Genomic DNA, 23,197 nt, shown 5'->3' with positions numbered 1-23,197 from the left:
TATGAGGTAGGAAACTCTTGAATCTTTTTACAGACTTGACTGATGTGTGTTCCGGCATAAAAGTCAAGCGCCAGCACGACAGTCAGGAATGGTAGACCAGAGAGGGCTGTAAAGAAGACGTCAGCCAATAGTACACTGACCGACACCAAGACAGCAGGGGCCTCTAGGCAAAGAGAACATATGCACTGCACCGCCTGGCCCCAACCCAGTTGAAGACTAGCCAATCTACGAGTTCCACAGCAGCATCTTAGGAACTGTATTGTTTCAGTTGTATCAGGAGTTGTGCATACCAAGGGTACTTTCTTATTTAGTCAGTCACCCATTGCTTGCGACACACGATTGCAAATTCTCAAAGTTAAGTATTGTCGTTTATCTTATTGTAATAAAAATTCATTAATACGATTTGCTTGAACTGTTAACTAGCAACCCGAGAAAGCAGGTTTCTTAGGCACCCCATATTCGACAAGTAGGCAGGGCACAACAATATGTTCTTCCCGACTGAGATTGGCATCAATATGTATTCCTAAGAGTTTGACATTTATTTTCTATCCTAACACGCTTTTGATTTTTGTGTGGATTACAGACAAGTTTACTGGCTGCAAACCAGTTCAATGCAGAGTCAAGAGTTTCTTGTGAGACCTTATTAAGGCTTGGGATGTCATGATGCGAAGAAAGTCAAGTTGTATCATCAGCACAACAGATTACAGATTGTGATACACAATGAGGCAGGTCATTGATAGCCACAATGAAAAAGGAGGAGCCAAAGACTGAGTCCTGTGGTACGCCTGGGTCAATTTCTACTAACAAGGGAACCTCCCCATCGCACCCCCCCCCCCCCAGATTTAGTTATAACTTGGCACAGTGGATAGGCCTTGATAAACTGAACACAGATCAATTGAGAAAACAGGAAGAAGTTGTGTGGAACTGTGAAAAAATAAGCAAAATATACAAACTGAGTAGTCCATGGGACACACAGGCAACATCAAGGAGAACGTGAGCTCAGCAGTGCTGTGGTCCCGTGGTAGCGTGAGCAGCTGCAGAAAGAGAGGTCCTTGGTTCAAGTCTTCCCACGAGTGAAAATTTTACTTTCTTTATTTTTGCATAGTTATTATCTGTCCGTTCGTTCATTGACGTCTCTGTTCACTGTAATAAGTTTAGTGTCTGTGTTTTGCGACCGCATCGCAAAACCGTGCGATTAGTAGACGAAAGGATGTGCCTCTCCAATCGGAACCGAAAACATTTGATCGCAAGGTCATAGGTCAACCGATTCCTCCACAGGAAAACACATCTGATATATTCTATACGACACTGGTGACGGCATGTGCGTCAAATGACAGGAATATGTTGTCGACCCACCTAACTTGTACACTTGGCGAATGGGTAAAAAGATTCTTCTACCTTGCCCGATTTAGGTTTTCTTGTGGATGTGATAATCACTCCCAAAAAAGTGATGAAAACATAAGAGTTTGTCACATAAACTGAAAATAAAAAATTAAAGTTTTCACTCGATGTAAGATTTGAACCAAGGACCTTTCGCTCCGCAACTGCTCACGTTACCACGAGACCACGGCGCTCCTGTGGTCTCTGTGTCCTTGATATTGCCTATCTTCCCATGAACTACTCAGTTTGTATATTTTTCACAGTTCCACACAACTTCTTCCTGTTTTCCCAATTGATCTGTGTTCGGTTTTCAAGGCCTATCCACTGTGCCAACTTATAACTAAATCTGACGGGGGTGCGATGGGGAGGTTCCCTTGTAAGTGGGAATGTCTATTTCTAGTCAAAAGCTTTTCTTAAATCACCAAATACAAGTGACAGAATCTTCTTATTTTTGAAAGCAGTTAAAGTTTGGTCAACAATTTCTAGAACAGTGGTGTTTTTACCTGGCTGAAATCCATACCAATTGGTGCATAAAAGAGCACTTTTTCAAAGTAATTACTTGATTGGATGTACCTGAGTGACGCAAATATTTTAAAAATATTGGAATAATGGGAACTGGTCAATAGTTCTGGGGGAGTAGTTTATCACCCTTTTTGTAAATGGGGATAACTTTTGAGATTTTGAGCAAATCTGGAAAACTCTGTAATCTAAACATTTATTAAAAATGAAACTTTGTTATTCACCTATCAAGTGAACTGTTCTTTTAACAACATAATTGGACATCCAGTAGCAGTCCATACTTTTGGAACTGGACAATTTGGAAACAGTTTTACAGACCTCATCAGGAGTCATTTTGTCCCAGCGAAATATAGGTCTTTCACACAACTGGGGACTGAGTAGATTCCTTGAAGTATCCAAGGTCTTAATTTCACCTCTTAGTTCTCTGACTGCCATGACAAAAGAGTCATTCATATCCCATGGATCAAGCAGAGTTTCACATACTTGGCAGGAAGAATTATCTTGTCTAATAACTTCCCACACTGCCCTGCACTTACTTGGAGCACCTTCTGTATACCTTTCACATGCTGCTTTTTTGGCTGTCTGAGCTTGACTTTGTAATGCTTTTTACTCCTATGGTATTCATTGTAGACTCTCCTCCTCCTCCTCCTCCTCTTGATTATCCTCATTTTGTGCATTCAATACAGTACAAGCATGTTTTCTATAATTTCTGCGAATTCTTTTGCATACCAAATGATTTTTGTGTTTTTAGGTTTAGGTCTACCTGGGGAAATAACTTATTAATGGGGAACACGAATACCGTAAGTCTGTACTTTTTAAATACGTCACCAAAACCATTTCCAACTCCAGCTTTTCCTGTTTGACACCCTATACAGAGACCCAATTTGTGCTCTTTAACTTGTGAATAAACATAACATGCTCCTCTCTCTGACCTCTCACCCATGCCACGTTAGGTTTACTGTCGTACATTGGATGCTTGTGAAAAACTGTTAAAAGTAAAGGATCATGGTCTACAAGAACTCCATCAACCAGGCTAGGCACATATTCCTCACTTTGTAAACAAACAATAATATTGCCTAGACATGCTTCATTGTGAGTAGGAGAAGTGTGTGTGCAATGCAGGTTTAAAAGATCTTAAAATATTTAATAATGTTCTAGAATCTTGTTGCTTTGAGTCTCCCTTTGTTTTAAGTTACGAAGTTTTGTAATCATTAACTCAAACTGTTCAAAATATACATATCCTTGAGGGATGAAACTCAGTTTCATTTTCTGTTAGCCAACATTCTGCCACACGTATCACATCTGTATTCTTAATGCTACAAAAATGTTCCAAACCTAATATTTTATTTCTTATACAACAGATATTGACCTGATCAGTGATATTTGATCACTGTTTTATTCCTCAGTTGTATAATCACATGGTATGTCTGAATTATAAGCACTGTAGCTGTCTATGTTGGAACTAAAGGAATGTTTATCTCTGGTAAAAAGCATGTTCTTCATTGCTCTTGATAAAAGTTGGTGCTGAAATTAAATCACTTTTGTCTTTCAATGGTGTAATTTGATTTGTGTATTGCAGTGTGTTTGTTTTCATACGAACCATTTCCGTGATCTTACCTTCCCAGTTGGTTAATGTGAAAACCATGTGTTGTATGAATCTTTCCCTAGTGTGCTTATGTTGCCATATGTTGCATTTTTAAACTCCCTGCATAGATATTGCATTGCTTTATTCATTTTTCCATTTCCTTATTCACATAGGACCAATTGTGTAGGTCATGATGATGAGATATAGAAAATACGATCACATTCATATTTCTAAACTTGTGCAGCTCCATTTAAGGGTAGGTACAAGATCTTTTGCCTCATTTTTTTCTATGTCATTTTTACCCCAAAGAAAGACAGAAAAATTTAGCCCTGAGATTTTTTCGTGATTGACTAGTTGCTGCCTTGAGATTTGCTCCTGGTGTTACCAAACTGCTGATCTCTTGTTTACTTACACTTCACAATCCAGACACTATTCCTCCCCTTGGCTACCAGTGTAAATGTCAATTTTATTTGTAGACCTACTTTTTGCGGGAAGATTACTGTTATTTAGTCCATAGCTACAAGTACCCGTGTCATTTTGAGCCGTATTTTCCACTTTGTTTTTTGTGCCAGTAAGAGATGATAGTACCATAGGAGAGTTTCTGATAGTCAGTAGATGTCTCTTGTTCACATGCCCTTTATGTTGGTTGTTTTTCTGTGGCAGAATATGCTCTTGTCTCACCATGTTTGTGCTGTCTTCAATCATGTCATGCGGTATCACATTGTTCACGGCTTTTGCATAGTCCATATTAGAAATTATTTGAGATCAGCTGTCATTCACTAAGTTTCCTTCAACAGTTTTCACTTTATATCTGCCTTTTTGATGTCATTATACAAGTAATCACTACCTGTTGCACACTAAAAAACTAGACAATCTGGTGCACATTTAAGGGCTCAGAAATTCAGTAATTGTTACAATGGGGAAGTAATCTACAAGCAAATGACTTCTGTTCATTCATTTTGGTTGCCCATAAAGCTGCATACTTTGAAAATTCATTTACCCACATGCACTTGATTTCAGGATACTGTACTTAAATCCCACCCTCACACACTTTCTAGAGGTCACCAATAATCATATTCACAAGCACAGTGTCAATCAAGACAACAGCTAAGACAGGTCACAGGATCATTTGTTAGTTGATTTGTTGATTGTCAGTTTTGTAAATCATACAGACTTGGTTTTTTTTGTGGGCACCGTATTTGTGAGCTCAGTTATCGTCAGCATCCACATGGCACCTGAGGATGTGATTTACGCATCCCAAAATCAACGGCATGTGAGTTATTAATTTTTTCATAACACATCTGAAAAGGCAAGTGAACTGAACAAAGTGAAGTATTAAAGCTGAGCTGTTACACTGTCATCTTGATATGGAATCTGCAACAAAATAAAAGTGATACTGCATGTAAGACCAATCAGCAAACTTGTTTGTTGAGGTTTTAATAAAATATTAATGCAGCTATACAGTGTTTGTGGAGATGATATTTAAGCAACTGCACCATTTTTGGACACGTTCTGCTTCAACCTGTCCTACAAGTATGGCCACATAACTGCTCAACATCGGCGCGTTGACTGCGGTCTAGTAGCGTGCACTGTTGAGCTGAGCAGCATGTGTGCATGAAAGCCCGCCCACCCGCACGCAGGCACAGTGACAGTTTGGGCTAACATTGAGTACAACATACAATGCCAACTCCTACATATAGAGAGTAGTCTTAACAGCATCTAATACATCTCAACATGCAATATCTTAGGAAGAAATGTCTGGTTGCACATGACAATATGAAAATCTTCATAAATACATGAGGCACTTTTTGTTTCACAAGTTGTGACATATTCACAATAAAGCTCCACAGAGATCCAGGGAATATTTATTTTATTAAAATCCAGTCATGAGCCACAAAACTTTATTAACCATGTATAGACAGGCAATGACACTATTATGTAGTACACTGGATTTACACAGGTCTAAAGATGGTCATCACTGACAAATTATTTATCTGATTAATGAACTTTTGTGGTCCGCGACTACATTTGCAATAAAAATAAATGCCTCTTGTTTCCCTGGTCTGTATGTCCGTCTGACTTATGAGCTTCAATGTGGTTTATCAACATCTGACACAGTATCTCAACAACAACTGTTGCCACTTAGTGGACTCTCAAACAAACTACGGGGAAGAATACTCTACAGGAATAAGAATACTCTACAGGAATAAGAATATTCTACAGGAATATATTAACATCCTTTGGTCTCAAGTCACAATGTTTAGAGGTCAAAATTGCAGCAAATAGAGGCTTCACACCAATACTCTCAAAGTCCGAACATATGGATAGGGACACACTAATTACTTTCCTAGTGGAACGCAATCTACATCTAACCTGAGGCTGATCATCATGCATACTGTGCTGTTAAACATAAATCCCAAAATTCAGACACTAAATGGGGACAAATGAAAAACAGTTAGGCATGTTATTCCAGAATTTCTGTTCTGATCTTTTGATTTGTGCATTTGCCAAGATGCAAGTGATTCAAAATGTAAAACAATAGATTTAAATTTTATCACTTTGCATCAAAGACAGATACATACCTACATACGCAACATAAATGCCTCCATTTTTACGAACCAACTGATAAGTTCCAACCTGAGAATAGAAATATGTGTAAGTATCAAAAATTTTCACAGCACAAACAGAAATAATATTAACACAAAATTACTTCAAAAGCACAAAATTAATATTCTTTTGTCACAAGAAAAAAACACAGATTAGTCAATAGTCTGGAAAGTACATTTTAATTATTAATAGAGCATTGTATACATTTCTGTCTTAACTAAAATACATGTAACAGACAGAAAAATTAAGATGTTTGTTTCTTCAGTCATACATTTTGATCACTTCTTATGGCAACAAACAACAATGAAAAAGATTAGTGAATGAAGTTATGTTTGTTGACAGCAGCAGTAATTTGCACTTAACATTAAATCAAATGTACACAGTTTTCATTGACAACTTACTTACAGATGTTCACTACTAGTGAGACAGCGCCTACAGCCTTCAATAACCTTTCAAAGATCAAGTTATTACTAGAAGAACATCATCATATGGATTAAAAATTGCAGAGCTACTGTTCAAGAATGAAACCTGGGAAAAGCAAGTAACACAACACAGTCTCACATCTTGTGATGTTTTGTGTTTAGACGTATGATACACAGTTGGATCATGGATAATTTCACACAGTATTACTACCGTCTACACTAAACCATTGTAACTCACGATCACTATCCCCTGTATTCACAGTGGGAAGAACCTTCACATGTGATTTAACTTCTCTAATTTTGTTTGGTCTTGGCTCTTCTGGCAATTTCCACTGGCATGATTGGGCCTTTGTTTCAACATACCCATGCTTCATCACCTGTTCTAACCTTCCCTATAAGTTCTGGATCATTGTCTACTTGATTCAGCAATTCCTGAGTGATGTATACATGATGATGATGATGATGATGATGATGATGATTATTATTGTTCCAAAATTGTTGAATTTCAAACACAAACTTTGCTGCTACACCTTTCATGTCCAAAACATCTGAAAAAGTTGCTTGGTATGAGCCAAAGGGTATGCCGACATCTCTGATGGTGATTCCACAATTTTCCAGAACCATTTTGTTTACTTCTTACATATTGCAAGTAATTGATGTGCTAGAGCATCCAGGTGGTCATCATCTTCAAAGCCATCTTGACCCTGTTTGAAATGTTTATATCACTCGTCAACTCTGTCTTTCACATAACAGGTTCACCACAAGCCACAGTCAACATTTTGAATGTGGTGCTGTACTTCATTCCATTTTTCAAGCAAACTTTAATTTCAATTCTTTGATCCATCTTTCTCAAAATTAAAAATTCGCCGAGCACTAGAAAACACTTATACTCTTTTTGACTGTCAATGATAAACTAAATAATCGAAGCAGCTGAAAATGCAAACATACATCAGAAACATGACTACCAACAATATAAAAAAGATTTCAAAATATGATGTATAAAGACTGCAAATTTAGAAAATCCTGTTCCTTTTTTATTACACTTCACATGACAGCCAGCAGTAATTATACGATGCAGTTATATAATGCATAGAAAACATGTTTGGTGAGTCTGAGATTTGATGAACTATTATGAACACTTGACAGCATAAAGTGCTTGCAGAAAATTGCTGCCAGGGTCCAAATGGCATTGTTCTGGATTACACTGAGGACATGGGGAAAGAAATTATTATCTGAAACATTATGCAAAAATAGACTTGTTTGTTCTCTAGACTTATACCACGAAGACATAAACTCTTTCTGAAAATTAAATATGCTATTATTACCTATAGATACACAATGCAGGCCCTTAACATGGAATTTTTTGCTGGTCGAAGTTCTAGTTCAATGTTCAACCTGCAGGCTTTCTACATTAATGGGCTGAAGTTAAGCTGCAACACTGGGGTAGGTAGTATTACTGTTGGGGTAGATAGTATTACTGTTAAAGAGAATGAGACCACCTTAACCAACAGCACACAAGTAACCAACGTATTTAACAATCACTTCTTAAGTGTAGGAGAAAAAATTGGTGAGAATAGTTAAAAAGAAAAAGCCAGGCATAACATGGAATAGTCAGTTTTGAAAAATTTTAGTCAGATTAAGTTTCATCTAACAACCTCTTGTGAAACAAGGAAAATTATTAAATCTTTGAAAAATAAATGTTCTGTTGGAGTAGATGACATCTCTAACAAGCTATTAAAACAATGTGGAGCAATTACAGCTGATGTTTTGAGTAACATATGTAATGCATCACTGACTCAGGGTATTTTTCCAGACAGGCTAAAATAGGCCATTGTCAGGCCTCTCTACAAAAAGGGGGAAATCACAGATGTCAATAATTACCGGCCAGTATCCTTTCTTACAGCATTTTCAAAAATCTTTGAGAAAGTAATGTACTCAAGAATGGATAGTCATCTCAACAGTAATGGGATACTTAGTAAATCACAGTTCAGATTTCAGAAATGTTGTTCCACTGAGACAGCAATATACAATTTCACTGTCCACATAATAGAGTCTTTAAATAGTAAAATGTCATGAGTAGGAATATTCTGTGACTTATCCAAAGCATTTGATTGTGTGAACCATGACATTATGTTAGAGAAATTACAATTCTATGGTATACAGGGAACAGCATATGAGTAGTTTAAGTCATATCTACATAACAGGAAGCAGAAAGTCTCTTTATACACTTCAAGTGATTCATCTAACTCGCGTGAAATTACATTAGGTGTTCCACAAGGTTCGATCATCGGTCCCCTCCTGTTCTTGATATATGTGAATGACCTCCCTTCTTATGTGAAACAAGATGCTGATCTGACACTGTTTGCTGATGATACAAGCATAATTATTAATCCAGTAAAAAAAAGTCCGATAGAAAATGATACAAATAAGCTCTTTGGAAAAGTTACTAATTGGTTTTCTGCTAATGGGCTTGCTCTGAACTTTGAAAAAACACAATACATCCAATTTTCTGCTGCAAAAAGTGTAATTCCTTCAACAAACTTAACACATCAAAAGAAGTCAGCAGCCAGGGTACAGCATACTAAGTTTTTGGGTGTACATATAGATGAGAATCTTAATTGGAAAATTCATATTTTGGATCTCCTAAAGCGACTAGGTTCAGCAACTTTTGCGATCAGAATAATTGCCAATTTTGAGGATGTAAAAATTGGTAAGCTAACATACTTTGCATACTTCCACTCTCCGATGTCAAACGGAATAATATTCTGGGGCAACTCGACACTAGACTTTCAAAAGGTATTCACTGCTCAAAAAGAAGTAGTTAAAATAATGTGTGAGGTTCATAGTCGCACATCTTGTAGGCATCTGTTTAAAAGGTTAGGAATTCTTACAACTGCTTCACAGTAAATTTACTCAGTAATGAAATCTTTTTTCTCAACAACATGGACCAGTTTAAAATCAACAGCGACATTCATGATTACAATACCAGAAAGAAGAAAGACCTACACTATCCTTTACTTAACCTATCTTTGCCACAGAAAGGGGTAAAATATGATGCTATAAAACTTTTGATAAATTACCAGACAAAATAAAATGTCTGACAGACAGCAGTAATAGTTTCAAAAACACATTGAAATCATACCTCCTTGACAACTCCTATACCATAGACGAATTCTTGAATATGAGTAAATCTGGAGATATAATATATGCATTTTGTGCCCTTTAAGGGAATGGGATAGATAACAGAAATATTTAGGTACAAAACTATAATGTAAAAACTTGTTTCCTGTGTGCGTTTCTTGTGCATTTGACATGTTCCACAGCATAACAGTTTTTCCGTGCTATTGATCAATGGAACACGTAACTAACTAACTTCTTTTCCCCTTGACAGAAGGGACAGCTACTATATGGAAAACATCGACCTATTTCAATGACAGGCAGTTAATTTTCCACAATAGATGTTTCTAGACTGTAAACAAATGATTGTCAATAAGTTGCGGCAAGTACAATAAAACTAGTAGCAACATTTGCTGTTAGCATACCCATGGAATGGCACTGACTTCTGCAAAAAACATAATAATAATAACTGCATCAGAGTCTAGAACAACAAAAGTTGATTAAGCAGTCTACACAATAGCAACAGCATGAACACAAGACATTTTGTAATGATTATATGACTGAATTCTGGACAAGAGACTCTATACTCAATGGCATACAGATTTTTAAACACTTTATTACTGATTGGTGACCACCCAAAAGTAATACTTGTAAAAGTAAACAGATCACTTGGCATTAGTTTTGAAAAACTGTAATATTTATTTCACATTATCAATTGGGCAATCTCTTCTTGAATGTTGTGTTGACAATTTATCAGACGATAAATGCCATAAAAGCATTCAAAGACACAATCTTCTGCCCCATTATATTTAATAGAAGACCCTTTGGAGCATGTACATTTATTTCCCCTCATAGCAGAACAAACTTAGATTACATTTCCAAAAATGCATCTGGGCACAGTTAATTAACGGTAAGGGAATGCCTGAATGAAAAGGATATACATTAGGATTGTCTAAAGTCACACACTGTATTATTCTTACCTATAGTATTATACTACACCAAACTTTTTCCTCAAAGTAAAGTTAATCTTCAGTTTTTAATACACATAAAAAAATAAATTTAAGCATGGAGATTTGAGCCCATGATATCCTGGTCAGTAACTAAGTGCTCTGATTGCTGTGCCAACTGTCCAGTTGAAAGTAGTCAAGGACTGAAACATGATTACTACTGACTGATTTTTTCCAAAAGCAAGTGACCTAAAAACTTTAATGTAGACTTTTTGAGGCTACACTGCTTAACTTCATTGTATGATCACCTTACCTGAAGGTTAACATCATTCAGGAGTAATCTCACCAATCATTCTATAATAGCCAATGACTGTAAACAATTCAGGGTCAGGTACCTGAACCACCTGGCTTTGAGTCCAGCCACTTTATCGATGCACTATGCCTCATTGTCAACAGGCTATTTGTGACTGCATTACTACACTTGTGCTGGAAGGGAATTTGACAGCATCAGAGGCTGTAGCACAGTATGACATTCCTGACTGCACTGCACAATGAGAGAGAAAGCAATATAGTGATACTGGAAAATCCAGTAAATTTGTACGAACTGGAAATTGGCATCATCAGCACCAGTCAAGGATAATGAACTTAAAACACAGCATGGCAATTGTTTTTTAGTTCAATGCAGGTTTTTTTTTACACTTTTTACACAGTACTGTGTTTCCTCAGTTATTCGGCATGGTTTAGCTCTGGCTTCATGAGGCTGCGTGTAAAAAAAAGTGGCCCTAAAATGGAAGCTTTGTGGTGATTGATTCCACCAAGTTTCGTTTGTTGCAGTAAATTTCTAGTATGGCTTGCGGACTTTAATATTTTCCAGTGAATCAGTATTTTTCACACCAAATTATGGCCCACTAAGACTATGTAGACCAATAGTGTCCAATCTGCTACAAATATATCCAAGAGTCATTTCACAATGGCTACATGTGTACGCACACACACACTCTGAGATAATTTGGATATATATGAGGCAGATTGGACAATTGGACACCATTAGTCTACATACTCATACTGGACAATCATTTGGTGTGTGGAAAGTACCCAAGGTTAATATTAAATTCTGCCAGATACAATGCATATTTTTAGGGTGTGTGTGTGTGTGTGTGTGTGTGTGTGTGTGTGTGTGTGTGTGTCTGTCCACTTGGACTTGGGGTGCTTCAAAGGATGCTTTGCCAACTTGATGCTGCCCAGTATACTCATTATGGGTAATGTTATGATCTCATCAGTTTGACAGCTGTATAACTATATCCGGAGGGATTCGTGTTTCCAGCAAGAACAATCTCCAAAAATATGTCAGCTATGGTGCAGGTGTATATGAAGAACAAAATGAGATTCTCTTCTGGATTGGCCTCATTGCCACTGAATACAAATGGGCAGAGACCTTCTCTGTCATGGTCTGTCAGTGGAACTGAGTAAGTTTCAGAATCTTCTAGAACAATATTTCTTGTCAGGCACTTCAATTCTAGAGCTATTTCATGGAGTTCTCCTGTTTAAAAGAAGCAATTTATTGGTTTTAATGCACATTTAGTGTATAAATAAACTGTGTCCAGCTGGGTGAGTGTTATCTGCTACATCAGGAAGAGATTTTGAGACACCAAGGTAGACACAGCCACCTCAGTACAGACCACACTTGTACCATTTCTAGCATTGATAGCAACTGCACCTTGCATTTGATACCAACTGCAAGAACTAACATGCAGCACACTTGCACCATCAACTTGCAGCTGGACAAATCACAGATGTTGTCTGCTGCTTGGCTTAAGTGCAACTATGATGTCTACAGTTCTTCCATTGTGTGTTTCTGTTAGCAATTTACTGTCATCATTTGTAGCCAATTGGGTGATAGTGCACAGTAATCAATGACAACTACTCCATCTGATCATTTTTTTTCCCCACATATTTCACAACTTTGAGATTGTGGTTGGGTTGAGACCTAATACTACAGCTTAAATTGCTGCAAATGAAATGAGCAGCTGTCATGTTCATAATGTTGCTTTTTCCTATAACACATTGTTGTTTCCAATGCTGCTGTTAGTATGGGACCTAATAGCACGGCTTACAATGCTGTGAGTGGGACAAAATATTAGCTAACATCATTGACGAAGCATAGGGAATTAAAAATGAGCAATGTGATTAACTATCCGTATCTTATTACTTCTATCTTCACTATGACAACATTGTGCATGTGGTATTCGAATGGCTGTAGCTCTTTCAATTCCCTGAACAACCACGGCAGTCGTGTCTCGTAGTAAACAGTTGGTGCCGTACGTCCACTCACGTGCCAGATAAATGTGGCAAGACAGAAGCAAATATCCTTATACAGGACAAATTGGTACAGGACCTACCTGAACTACTCCAGGTTGATGTCCTCAGTCTGGAGGAATTGCTAGCCTTGTATGAGAGGTTTCAAAATGAGACAGACAGCTCAGATGTCAATTCTGCTGCCCTGAGACACTGTTTCTGCACCATTAGCCTCCGGCCATGCTCTCCAGATGCTACTGGCTAGCCCAATGCATGAGCTCCATTCCTGTCCAGAGTGATCTCACCACCACAACCGTGAGGTCGCCCCACTGCCAGGCCTCGTGTATGACACATGGATGTTAGGATCACCTAGCCTCCACTTTTCACAGCACCAAAAGGAGGGCTGCATTGTTGTCATCAGCAATGCAAGTCAACACTGTTCACACAATGCCTACGACCCTTACTGTGTCAGTTACCAGATTCTGTTCCAATAGAACATGGGGTTCACAGCAAAGTCCTAATCTGCAACAACCTGTAGAGAGCTGAGTCCCATCCATCCCATCTTGGACCACACCAATGCTAGGATGTGACTGAACTACTTATTCAAGCTGAGGGGGATGTAGGATGCTTTACTCACACAAAAAGTATCTGTGGTCTGAGGTAGTCAACCAAAAATATGTCCATAATATTTGTGGGATTGATTGCTTTAATGAATTAATCCTGTATACATAGTACTGGAAGATGTACCATTGCGATAAATCAGTGCTATTTGTGCTGTTTTTCCATCCCTGTTCCAGCAAGATTTGGACAACACAGATGTAGTTTCTGCACACACCACCCTTCAAGTAGCATCCCACATGCAGGAGAACACACCTTGAGCAACAACCACAGTGCTACATGGTGCTAAATTTGCTGTAAGTGGGGCTGCTGTTATTGACACTGTCTTGCCTCTGCAAGTCATGTACCATCACCATGCTTTCTCAGTATTCTTCTGCAGGACAACTTTATAAGACAATGTCCAGCTGCTCTACAGGTAATCAACATCGGAAGCTGACAGTTCTCTAGGCGTAATGTCAACTGCTACACAGTCCTTCCATTGGAGTATCATTCACTGACCACACAGCACACTCCATGCTTTATGTTGGCCACATGTATGGCCCACCAGATGGAGCCCAAGGCTTTGCATATCACATCCAAACCACTGAGTTATCATGAGTGAATCAACCACAAACTATGTTTGCATACAAACATTTCCCTGCTACATTAGTGACTTTCTTCAGTCTTACCATTCTAGGGACATGTTTATAGTTGCTTCACTAACTGCTTCTGTAGAAGCCCTAGTATATCTGTCGTTTTCAAATTCTTTAGTGCTGCATTTTCTGTTGGAGATTTTGCAGTGTGGGAGTTACAAGTTACTTACTCATTGATGTTGCATCAATGCAACGAAATTCTCATATGAGTATGCACATACTTGCTATAAAAAGTATAATGAATACAGATCATCTCATCTGCTCCCTTTGCCTTCTTTCTGTCTAGTGGACGGTGAAACTTTGTGTTTTGTTTTGTTTCCAGTGTTATGGGGGTTCTAAAAACATGCTTGTGCTATTAACTGAAAACAACTCTGATTCTATTCCATTCACTTGTAACTATTTCATGTGACTGAAGTTTTGACACTATTTGTACATTTATGTGGAGTAAATAAATCAATATTTATACATGGTTATGATCATTCATGCTCATGGTTAATACAAAACCACAGCTTTCACTAACTCGGATTTTACAGTTACAGGGAAAGCAGGTATAACAGTTGCTCCAGAGCTTTATTAAACTGGTTCAACTACAATGTAGGGTGGTGGCACCACTGCAAGCAACGGACATGTCAGCACACCTTCTGCCTCAGGCACAGCTCTTACAGCGTACCACCCAGCTGCTTCAATGGGAGCTTGCCCATCCCGACACTGCCACAGCAGGAACGACACAGCCTCAACCTGACTTGCGGTCTGCCTCCCTCACACAGCTGACACTTCCTCCAGACCTCAGCATTCCACAATGATTGTCCCCTGGCCTATCCTGACCCTTCTACCTCCAGCATCTCCTCAGGCTCCAGTGCCATTAACATCCTTACCACTGGCCCACTCAACAAACCAGTGAAACACTACCCCCCCCCCCCCCCAGTCAGATTCTTTCCTTTGTTTCTGATATCCATGGCACCTGCCCACTCAAACTCTCCCTCTCCATCTTATATTAGTGTTGCTCTGTTCTCTTCTGAGTCCACTGCATGCAGCTCTTCACCTACTGAAAGCCCATCCTCCGTTACACCTTCCTTTCCCCCCATCACTGACACTCAGCCCACAGCCTCGGTAACTCTGTACCTCTCCTGGGCTCCTTCCTTTCCAGAGTGGGACATGTTGGCTTCATACTCTTGCTTACTTCTCCAACAGAAGACTTCACAGTGTGCATCATGCCTTCTGCAGGAATTCGCCCTCTACCACCCCAGTTTGGTCACCACTCCCAAACACCTCCAGCTACTGTTGCTCCTGTGAACTCTAGGGCCTTCCACTCAATGCAGAGTGCCTGGCACTTCTTGTCTTGCCACCCTCCAGGTCACCAGCTGGACTTCCCCCCCCCCCAACTCCTGTTCCTCGGTCTTTGAAGTTTCACTACAAGCATGGCTTTGCAAGGTCACAGCACCTCGAGTAACCCAGGAGTCCCTACTTGACAGCAACCCTGCACGTCTCTTGTAATCTAGGGCAGCTCCTTCCAGTTCTCAAGCAGATGGACCTACCTCCCTTCAGGCTGCCAGTGCGCTACTTGCCTTTGGCCCTGCTTCCAGGTCCATGTCTCCACCAATGCCGGAACCCACTGCTGGAGCCACTGTCCCTGGGAAGCCTCCTCCCTTCAGGTGGCACTTCTTTTCAATGATGGCACTGCCATCTCTCCCTCAGGGACCAAGGAATGCCGTATCCTCGGCTATCATCTATATCACAACCACAGACAGCAGCAAGATGGCTCTGCCATCTTTTCCATAACAAAGAGGGACACTGTAACTTTGGCCAGCACCTACAGTCCAGCTACCAACTACCAGTTTTCTACTATGAGTTGCTGCCCTTCCAATATGCCAGCAATCCAACCCCAGGAGTTCACACCTAAGCAATCACCAAGGAACCAGGTGGTACTACATCCACCGTAAGCAGTTCTGCACATGACTTGGAGCCTATTGCCTCCCATAAAGTGTCCCAACCATTAACTCATCATAAGTGCAACAATCACTATGTCCTCGTACAAACATTTCCTGACTAAAAATATCCACGGGTGTGCTGCCAGTCTATAGTGTCCAACGGGCACAATATTTCGGCGATCATACATGACGCCATCATCAGGTGAACAGATGGACTGAGCTCCTGTGAACGTGCCAGCACGGAGATCCGTACGCTATGGCTGCTCAGAGGGAACTGTGTTCGGTCGCGGCGGCAGCCGATTTAAATACCATCCGCCCGTGGTGCGCTCCCTCCGCCGTCCGCGCCACGGTCGCGCGCTGGAACAGATTGCGACGGCGTCTGAGATGACGTCGGTGTGATGGCTCTGTCCGCCGTGGTCGTCACAACTATACGTTTGCTCGATTTACTCTTGATTAATCCAATCGCTGGTTCCCAAGCCTTGCTAAGGTTATAGCCACAGTCATGGTTTATGAGGTCGTCATTGGTGCGAATTTCGATGGCCTCTCTAACAACGCTGTCCCAGTATCTCGACGTCTGTACCAGCATCCTCGTGCGGTCATACTCCATAGCGTGATTTTCCGACAAACAATGTTCAGCGACCGCCGACTTGCTCGGATACATCACTCGAGTGTGCCTCTGGTGTTCACGGCATCGATCCTCGACAGTACGCATCATCTGACCAATATACGACTTGCCACATTGACACGGAATCTGGTACATGCCGGCCTTCCTCAAACCGAGGTCATCTTTGGCACTCCCCATCTTTGGCACGGGTTTTATTCGGAGGACAAAACACAGTTCCGACCCGGTGTTTCTTCAGAATGCGGGCGATTTTCCCCGAGAGTGCGCCTGTGTATGGAATAAATGCAGTGCCTACCTCCTCCCTCGTGACTTCATCCATCTCAACAGGTTGTGCTGCAGTGGTTGGGCAGAGAGCACGTTGAATCTGCCACTCAGAGTACCCATTTTTTCGAAATACAGTTCTCAGATGTTCCAATTCCTGGGGTAGACTCTCTGCGTCAGAGATAGTGCGCGCCCTATGTACTAGAGTTTTAAGTACCCCATTCCTCTGTGAAGGGTGGTGGCAGCTGTTTGCACACCCGTGGATATTTTGATTATCAAATACGCCGGGAGAAACTCAAGAATCATTTCCTGACTCCATCACTGATACTCTATTAGGACAGATCAGAGTAATTAACTTAGGACTATGCTAGCATAAACAATATGTCTTGTATGTTCTAAGAAACTGTTAGTGTGCACTGTGTCATATTAATTTCTGAAGCTTCTTTATACTGAACTCGGTTGATGCGTTGTGTTAATAAAGTTCCATTGTTCTTTGGTGATCTGGGTGCATCCATTCTTTACCAGCATGCAACACCCAAAAATGGCACTTAAAGCCTTATGTCTTAGTATCGCATTTGGTTGACTACCTTGAAGCCTGTGGCAGGTTGCCATGAGTCATGTGGTGGTGTACAAACTGGACTGATCTCTCAGAATTTTGTGATTTGTGGAGATGAAGGTCACAATCAACACCCAAACTGTGATAGATATACACCAATTACCCTGAACAGAAGCACTGCTTTCACATCTCACTGGGAAGCTTTGTTATTTGTACACTGATCTCTCTGAATATTATTTTCACTTCCTCTAGACACAAAATTCCATGCAGTTATAGCCATTAACACCAACTTTGTGCTATATCAATACTGTAGCCCTCCATTCTGCGTGTCCAGCACATCAGCTATTTTCCAGGAGTTTCTGGATCAGATCAACTTCTGTGCAATATTCATCATTGTTCAAACTATTTATACAACATAACTGACATAGGAACAGACCAAGAACACCATTTATACTACCTCTGGCAATTATTCATTCTATAAGGAATGGACCTGTGTTGTTACTTACAGAAGTGCATACTTTTTCAACCGAAAGTTAAATAGCCTAGAGCACATCACGAGGAAGAACAGTTTTTGACACCAACAGAGGCATACCTCTATCATCCACAACCTCCTCCTGCCCCACAATCTTCTAAAACAACAGGTCATAATATGAAAATTAAATTAGTACAGGCATTTCAGACCTAACACAGCTACACTTGTTGACCACTAAACTCTCTCAAACTGACTTATTTTGAGTGGATTTCAGAATGAAAAAATGTTTTTTATACTTGCACACATTGCTATGTATGGATGATTCTTTGTTACAGTGTTCCACCATTTTGATGGGCATGTCATGAAGTCATCAAAACCTGTATGCTACAAATGTACAACTGCCACATTATTTGTATTATAGTGAAAGCCAGCTAACACTGAAGTGCAGCCGGCCGGGGTGGCTGAGCGGTTCTAGGCACTACAGTCTACAACCGCGCAACCGCTATGGTCGCAGGTTCGAATCCTGCCTCGGGAATGGATGTGTGTGCTGTCCTTAGGTTAGTTAGGTTTAAGTAGTTCTAAGTTCTAGGGGACTGATGACCAAAGAAGTTAAGTCCCATGGTGCTCAGAGCCATTTGAACCACTGAAGTGCAAAGTGGCATGTTGTACAGAGCTCCCACCCCCTTTCTAGCTGCTGCCTAAGACATCGGTGTTTCTGTGGTTTGTTACACAAGAGTCTAATACTGTTGTTTGGCTATGCAATGAGTATTTCTGGTTGCCATTCCCTTTAGCCATTGTGCTTCAATAAAGGAGAGAGAGTTTCAAAGATCACCAACAGGCATTGTAATGTGTTTATTGCATGTTGATTACTTACCGTTACACCAATGCCAACAGCCAAGAAAACCAGACCAATTATTATAAACACTATCCCTCGGGCTCTAGCAAAGTCTGGTCCAACTGATGACCTTAGAAGTTAACAAACAACATTAATTAAAAAACAAATCTGAAAAACATCACAAAGTATTTTATTTCATGATTTACTGAGAAATACTTACACTTTCCGACAATGAGGGCACCTTGCAAGAGCATTATTAAGTGTATTAAACTGTAAAGAAAATTGAAGAAACAATAAATAACAATTCAGTACTTACAATGCAAACAACAACTGCATTTAAATCTGGCTCTATTGTAGCATACAGTTCTACCCTTTGACACAGTGAGGTTGAGATCTATTAAGTTTTGTTTAATACCCTATTTCACTTTTACACACGTGTTCAGTACTCCATTGCACATACACGTATTTGTGTAATAGCTTGCACTGTGCTTCTACGTGGAACGTTTTTGAAGTGAAAGGTATGACAGACAATCAAGTCCACCTAAGGGAAGAAACAGAAATGTAAACCACTGCTAGTCACATGAGAGTGCAAACCCTCAAAATGCATCACTGAAGAAAATAGACTCAAATAATTATTTCAACTCATATGATATCTAACCCTTCTTTCATGTTCTGGAGGGTAATTTCGCAAAATCCTGTTTATAGATTATTACGCAGGATCCCTCTGCATTATTCCTCTATGAGAGATTGATGCGAATTTAAAGAGGGTATGTAACTTCTAAGTCACTAACATACAAATACACTATGGTCTCGCAACACAAACAGGAAACCACTGATGTGCTGCATTTCATGGATGCAATCACAAAATTTAAACTAAAGAGATATAGTTGTCTTGTATTTATTGGTTGGTATGTAAGTTCATAGAATTTTACCATAAGTTTAACAAACACAACAGATACACGTAACAGACTTTAGTCATCAATAAAATATTCTTCTTCACTATTTACAACAGTCTGCCAATGCTCAGGTAAGTTTTCAATTCTGTAATTTTAGAAATAACAGGGCTTTCAGGCAAGGAACTCATCAGCCCATGTTTGGAATGTCTTTTCATCTGGAAAGGAAGTTCCTTGAAGGCTGTTCGACAGAGGGCAGAAAAAGCAAAAAATCTGATGACGCAAGATCAGGTGCATAAGGTGGGTGTGGAATGACTTCCCAACCCAATTCCCATATAGTGTTTCTTGTCAGTATATGGAGTCTGCCAGAAAAATGTATACACACTTTAAGGAGTGAAAAGTATTACTTATGTGTTTATTTTACATTTAATAGTTGATCACACATGTTGTACAACCTTCAGTTTAGCACATGGTTACTTTAAATGTTCAAAACATGCACCGTTGGTGGCCATACACATAACAGAATGATGAGTAGCTGCCACAACTACGTCAGCCAATGTTACAGTGGAGATTGCTGCATATATCACTGTAATCTGGTGGCGAAGTTCCTCCAGCACGCGTAGCTTATGTTGATAGACATTATCTTTCACAGTTCACAGTAGAAGTCCGTAGGCATTAGATGTAGCGACTGTGGAGGGAACTCAATGGGCCCTCTTGCACATACATCGTGAATTTAAAATTTGTAAACATTAAGAAGTCAGCTGGTTCTCCCTTCATGTACATTAAACCTGTCAGGAAAAATTCCTCAAGTGTACTGCACATCTGGAAGAAATTTCCTGTTATGGAAGACAAATGGAGTTATACTGTCCTGTACACTTTCAAGTTCTGCTCACACCATTTAGACCCAACTTCCCAGCCTCTAGTTAGTGTGTGTGTGTGTGTGTGTGTGTGTGTGTGTGTGTGTGTGTGTGTGTGTGCACGTGCGTGCGCGCGCGCGCGCTTAATCAGTCTTCATGGCAGTTTACAAGCTGAATTACTTGTTCATTAAGACTGTCAAAATTATGGGCTATGTTTTAAGGTGGTATACAAGATACTTAAATATGTTCTCTGCAAAGATTATTTTTACAGGTACTACTCATGAAAGTAGTATAAGGAAGAAAGTTAAGAAAATCAACTGGGTTACTGCATTGTACAATGTCTCCAAGCACAGTGTTATTTACGTAAGTCACCAATTTTCTTGTAAAATCTGGGAGAGTTGTTTAAGCCAGGTAGATCAGAAGCAATCTTGTGAAAGTGACCTAAAAAGAACTATTTGTTATTTATGCTCCATATTGTGACTGTCATAGTAAGCACTTTAATGGAACATGGTGGTGGTTGCTGTATCAGTATAGGAGCATACACAAAACTGCCATTAGCTGCTTCTTCCCACTGCCTGCACTGCTTCTTTTCACCTTTTCCTGTGCCCCATCTCCCTCTTTCCTTTAACACAGGAACTGCTTGAAACACGAAAAACCTAAGAATCCGTTGTGTTTTCCCAGAATGTTACAGTCTTCTCAGTCATTTCCACACTTGCACTTAGTGAATAAAAGCCTCTCTTCCACCCTAACAAGGTTTTAATTTTCACAGCCAAACCATATTTTTGAGTTCAGTTTTTCCTCTAATAATTACACACACTATACCACCTTACACTTATTGTTTACAACATTAGATAATACATTTATAAATTTAACCATTACGTTTCTATTATTTATGTTTATCTTTCCAAAATTAAGGAAACATGTGAAACTTTAGGTCTGATTTGAATGACTCAATGCCTTACCAGGAAGGTGTCATGACAATGTCCACATGTAACACGGCACATGCCGGGCATCGTTGGCACTGGTGGAGTAACAGGGCTTGGTGCCAGGTTTATTATTCGCTTGCAGTTTGGTCGAGGACAAGCAATACGCTGTGATGAACTCTTGCAAATAAGCAGGCAATTGCAGGGGCAGCGTACATACTTTTTTCCAGGTGGTGCATTCCTAATAGGCTGAAAGAAGTGATTAATATTATGTCAACTGTATTAGCAACATTCATGAACTTAAACACAACAAGTCATTGTTTTTTATCCAGCAACTGACTATCTCCAATGATAAACAAGGTAAATATCATGTATCAAAGATAATATGTTTGCGTGACCATCTTCCACAGCAGCTGTTAAAATCTCTTACTGTAGATTTTACATCTTGAGCTGACTGCAATTTAATTAAAAAAGAATTACACTAGACATGTTTCGCTTTTATTTACAAAGCTTCTTCCATGGTTATTCTGCAAATTAGATACTACATTTGTGCATTTTTTATTGTTTTATATTAAAACAGTGTTTTCTTTATAAAGTTGGTCTGCAAGCTACTTACAGTGTTTCTTTACATATTCTGCTCCTTCCCTCCCTGCTAGCAGCGGTTGGCATCGAAAGGCTTCATGTCACATTTGTACTTGGCAGCTTTTGCCATTCTGCAGTATTTCCTGCACTGCATTATTTACACTTCCCTTTCTTGAACTGTTTCTCATTCCATACTGCCGCAGTGTTTATGTCTGTCTGTTTGCCAATGTGTGCGCACAAGAGAGAGAGAGAGAGAGAGAGAGAGAGAGAGAGAGAGAGAGAGAGAGAGAGAAATTTGTGAAATTTTCTTGTATGGAGAGAGAAATGGGGATGGGTAGATATTTTTTTTCCAGGGGGCAGGGGGGGTGTGGTGTGGTGTGGGGTGGGGTGGGGGTGGGGGGAGCAAGGATGGGCTTTGACGGTGATTATGGAACAAAATCTGGGAGGAGATGGTAGTGGCAAATGGAGCCTGTGGTTGTATGTGTACATTTAATGTTATATTAAGTGGTCAATCAGTTTTAAGTTTCTTGTAAGGTGAGGTGAGGTGAGGTTACTGTTTATCCTTATGATTTCCACGTCTGTGTCTCTGGCTGCAATTTTGTGATCTGGTGTCAAATGTCTTCCTGGTTTGGCCCATCTATCTTCCATCAAATGTATTGCATTTCAGGTGGTATATTTCTGATTTCTGATACACATCGGTTTTTTCCTATTGTTTCTGGAAAGTATTTTTGAATTGAGTTGTCGGTTTGGTGTGCTATTTTTATGCCTTGTTGTTTGAAAGTATTGAATATTCTGTGTGTGTATTTGTGGTTGTATGCCATTGTGTACTATCTTTTACTTTCTGGTTCTTTCACACTTTGTATTGTTTCTATTGTTGTATTTTGTGTATTGGTTTGTGTGTGATTTTGTCCCTGTGTTGGTGACAACTGGGTGTTTGTTCTTTTCTGTTTCTTGATTTTTTATTCAGCTCTGTTACTAAGTTCTCTTTGTATCCATTTTTTAGGCTGTTTGTATTATGGTATTCATTTCTTTTTGGAACTGTCTGTATCTAGTGATACTGTGTTTAGTCTGTGGAGTATGTATCTAAGAGCTGCCTGCTTATGAGAACTGGGGTGGTGTGATGTCTCATTTGTCTGTTGTTGTCGG

The 23,197-nt window shown here is 39.7% G+C and overlaps 1 protein-coding gene across 2 annotated transcripts in view; it reads right to left on the bottom strand.

Moving 5' to 3' along the window:
- LOC126251957 (type 1 phosphatidylinositol 4,5-bisphosphate 4-phosphatase) overlaps positions 1–23,197 on the bottom strand; it is a 51,677-nt gene that overhangs the window by 2,496 nt on the left and 25,984 nt on the right. For both annotated transcript variants that reach the window (XM_049952720.1, XM_049952719.1), the window contains exons 3-6: positions 21,509–21,718; positions 19,017–19,066; positions 18,836–18,926; positions 6,067–6,121 (exon numbers count right to left, since the gene is read on the bottom strand). In XM_049952720.1, coding sequence (XP_049808677.1) covers positions 6,067–6,121; positions 18,836–18,926; positions 19,017–19,066; positions 21,509–21,718 — 406 coding nt within the window. The remainder of the gene's footprint in view (positions 1–6,066; positions 6,122–18,835; positions 18,927–19,016; positions 19,067–21,508; positions 21,719–23,197) is intronic.

The sequence above is a fragment of the Schistocerca nitens genome, chromosome 4 (assembly GCF_023898315.1).
Source record: "Schistocerca nitens isolate TAMUIC-IGC-003100 chromosome 4, iqSchNite1.1, whole genome shotgun sequence".
Lineage (NCBI taxonomy): Eukaryota > Metazoa > Arthropoda > Insecta > Orthoptera > Acrididae > Schistocerca > Schistocerca nitens.
Note: the sequence above shows the minus strand (reverse complement) of the source record. Positions and strands in the feature narration are given on the sequence as shown.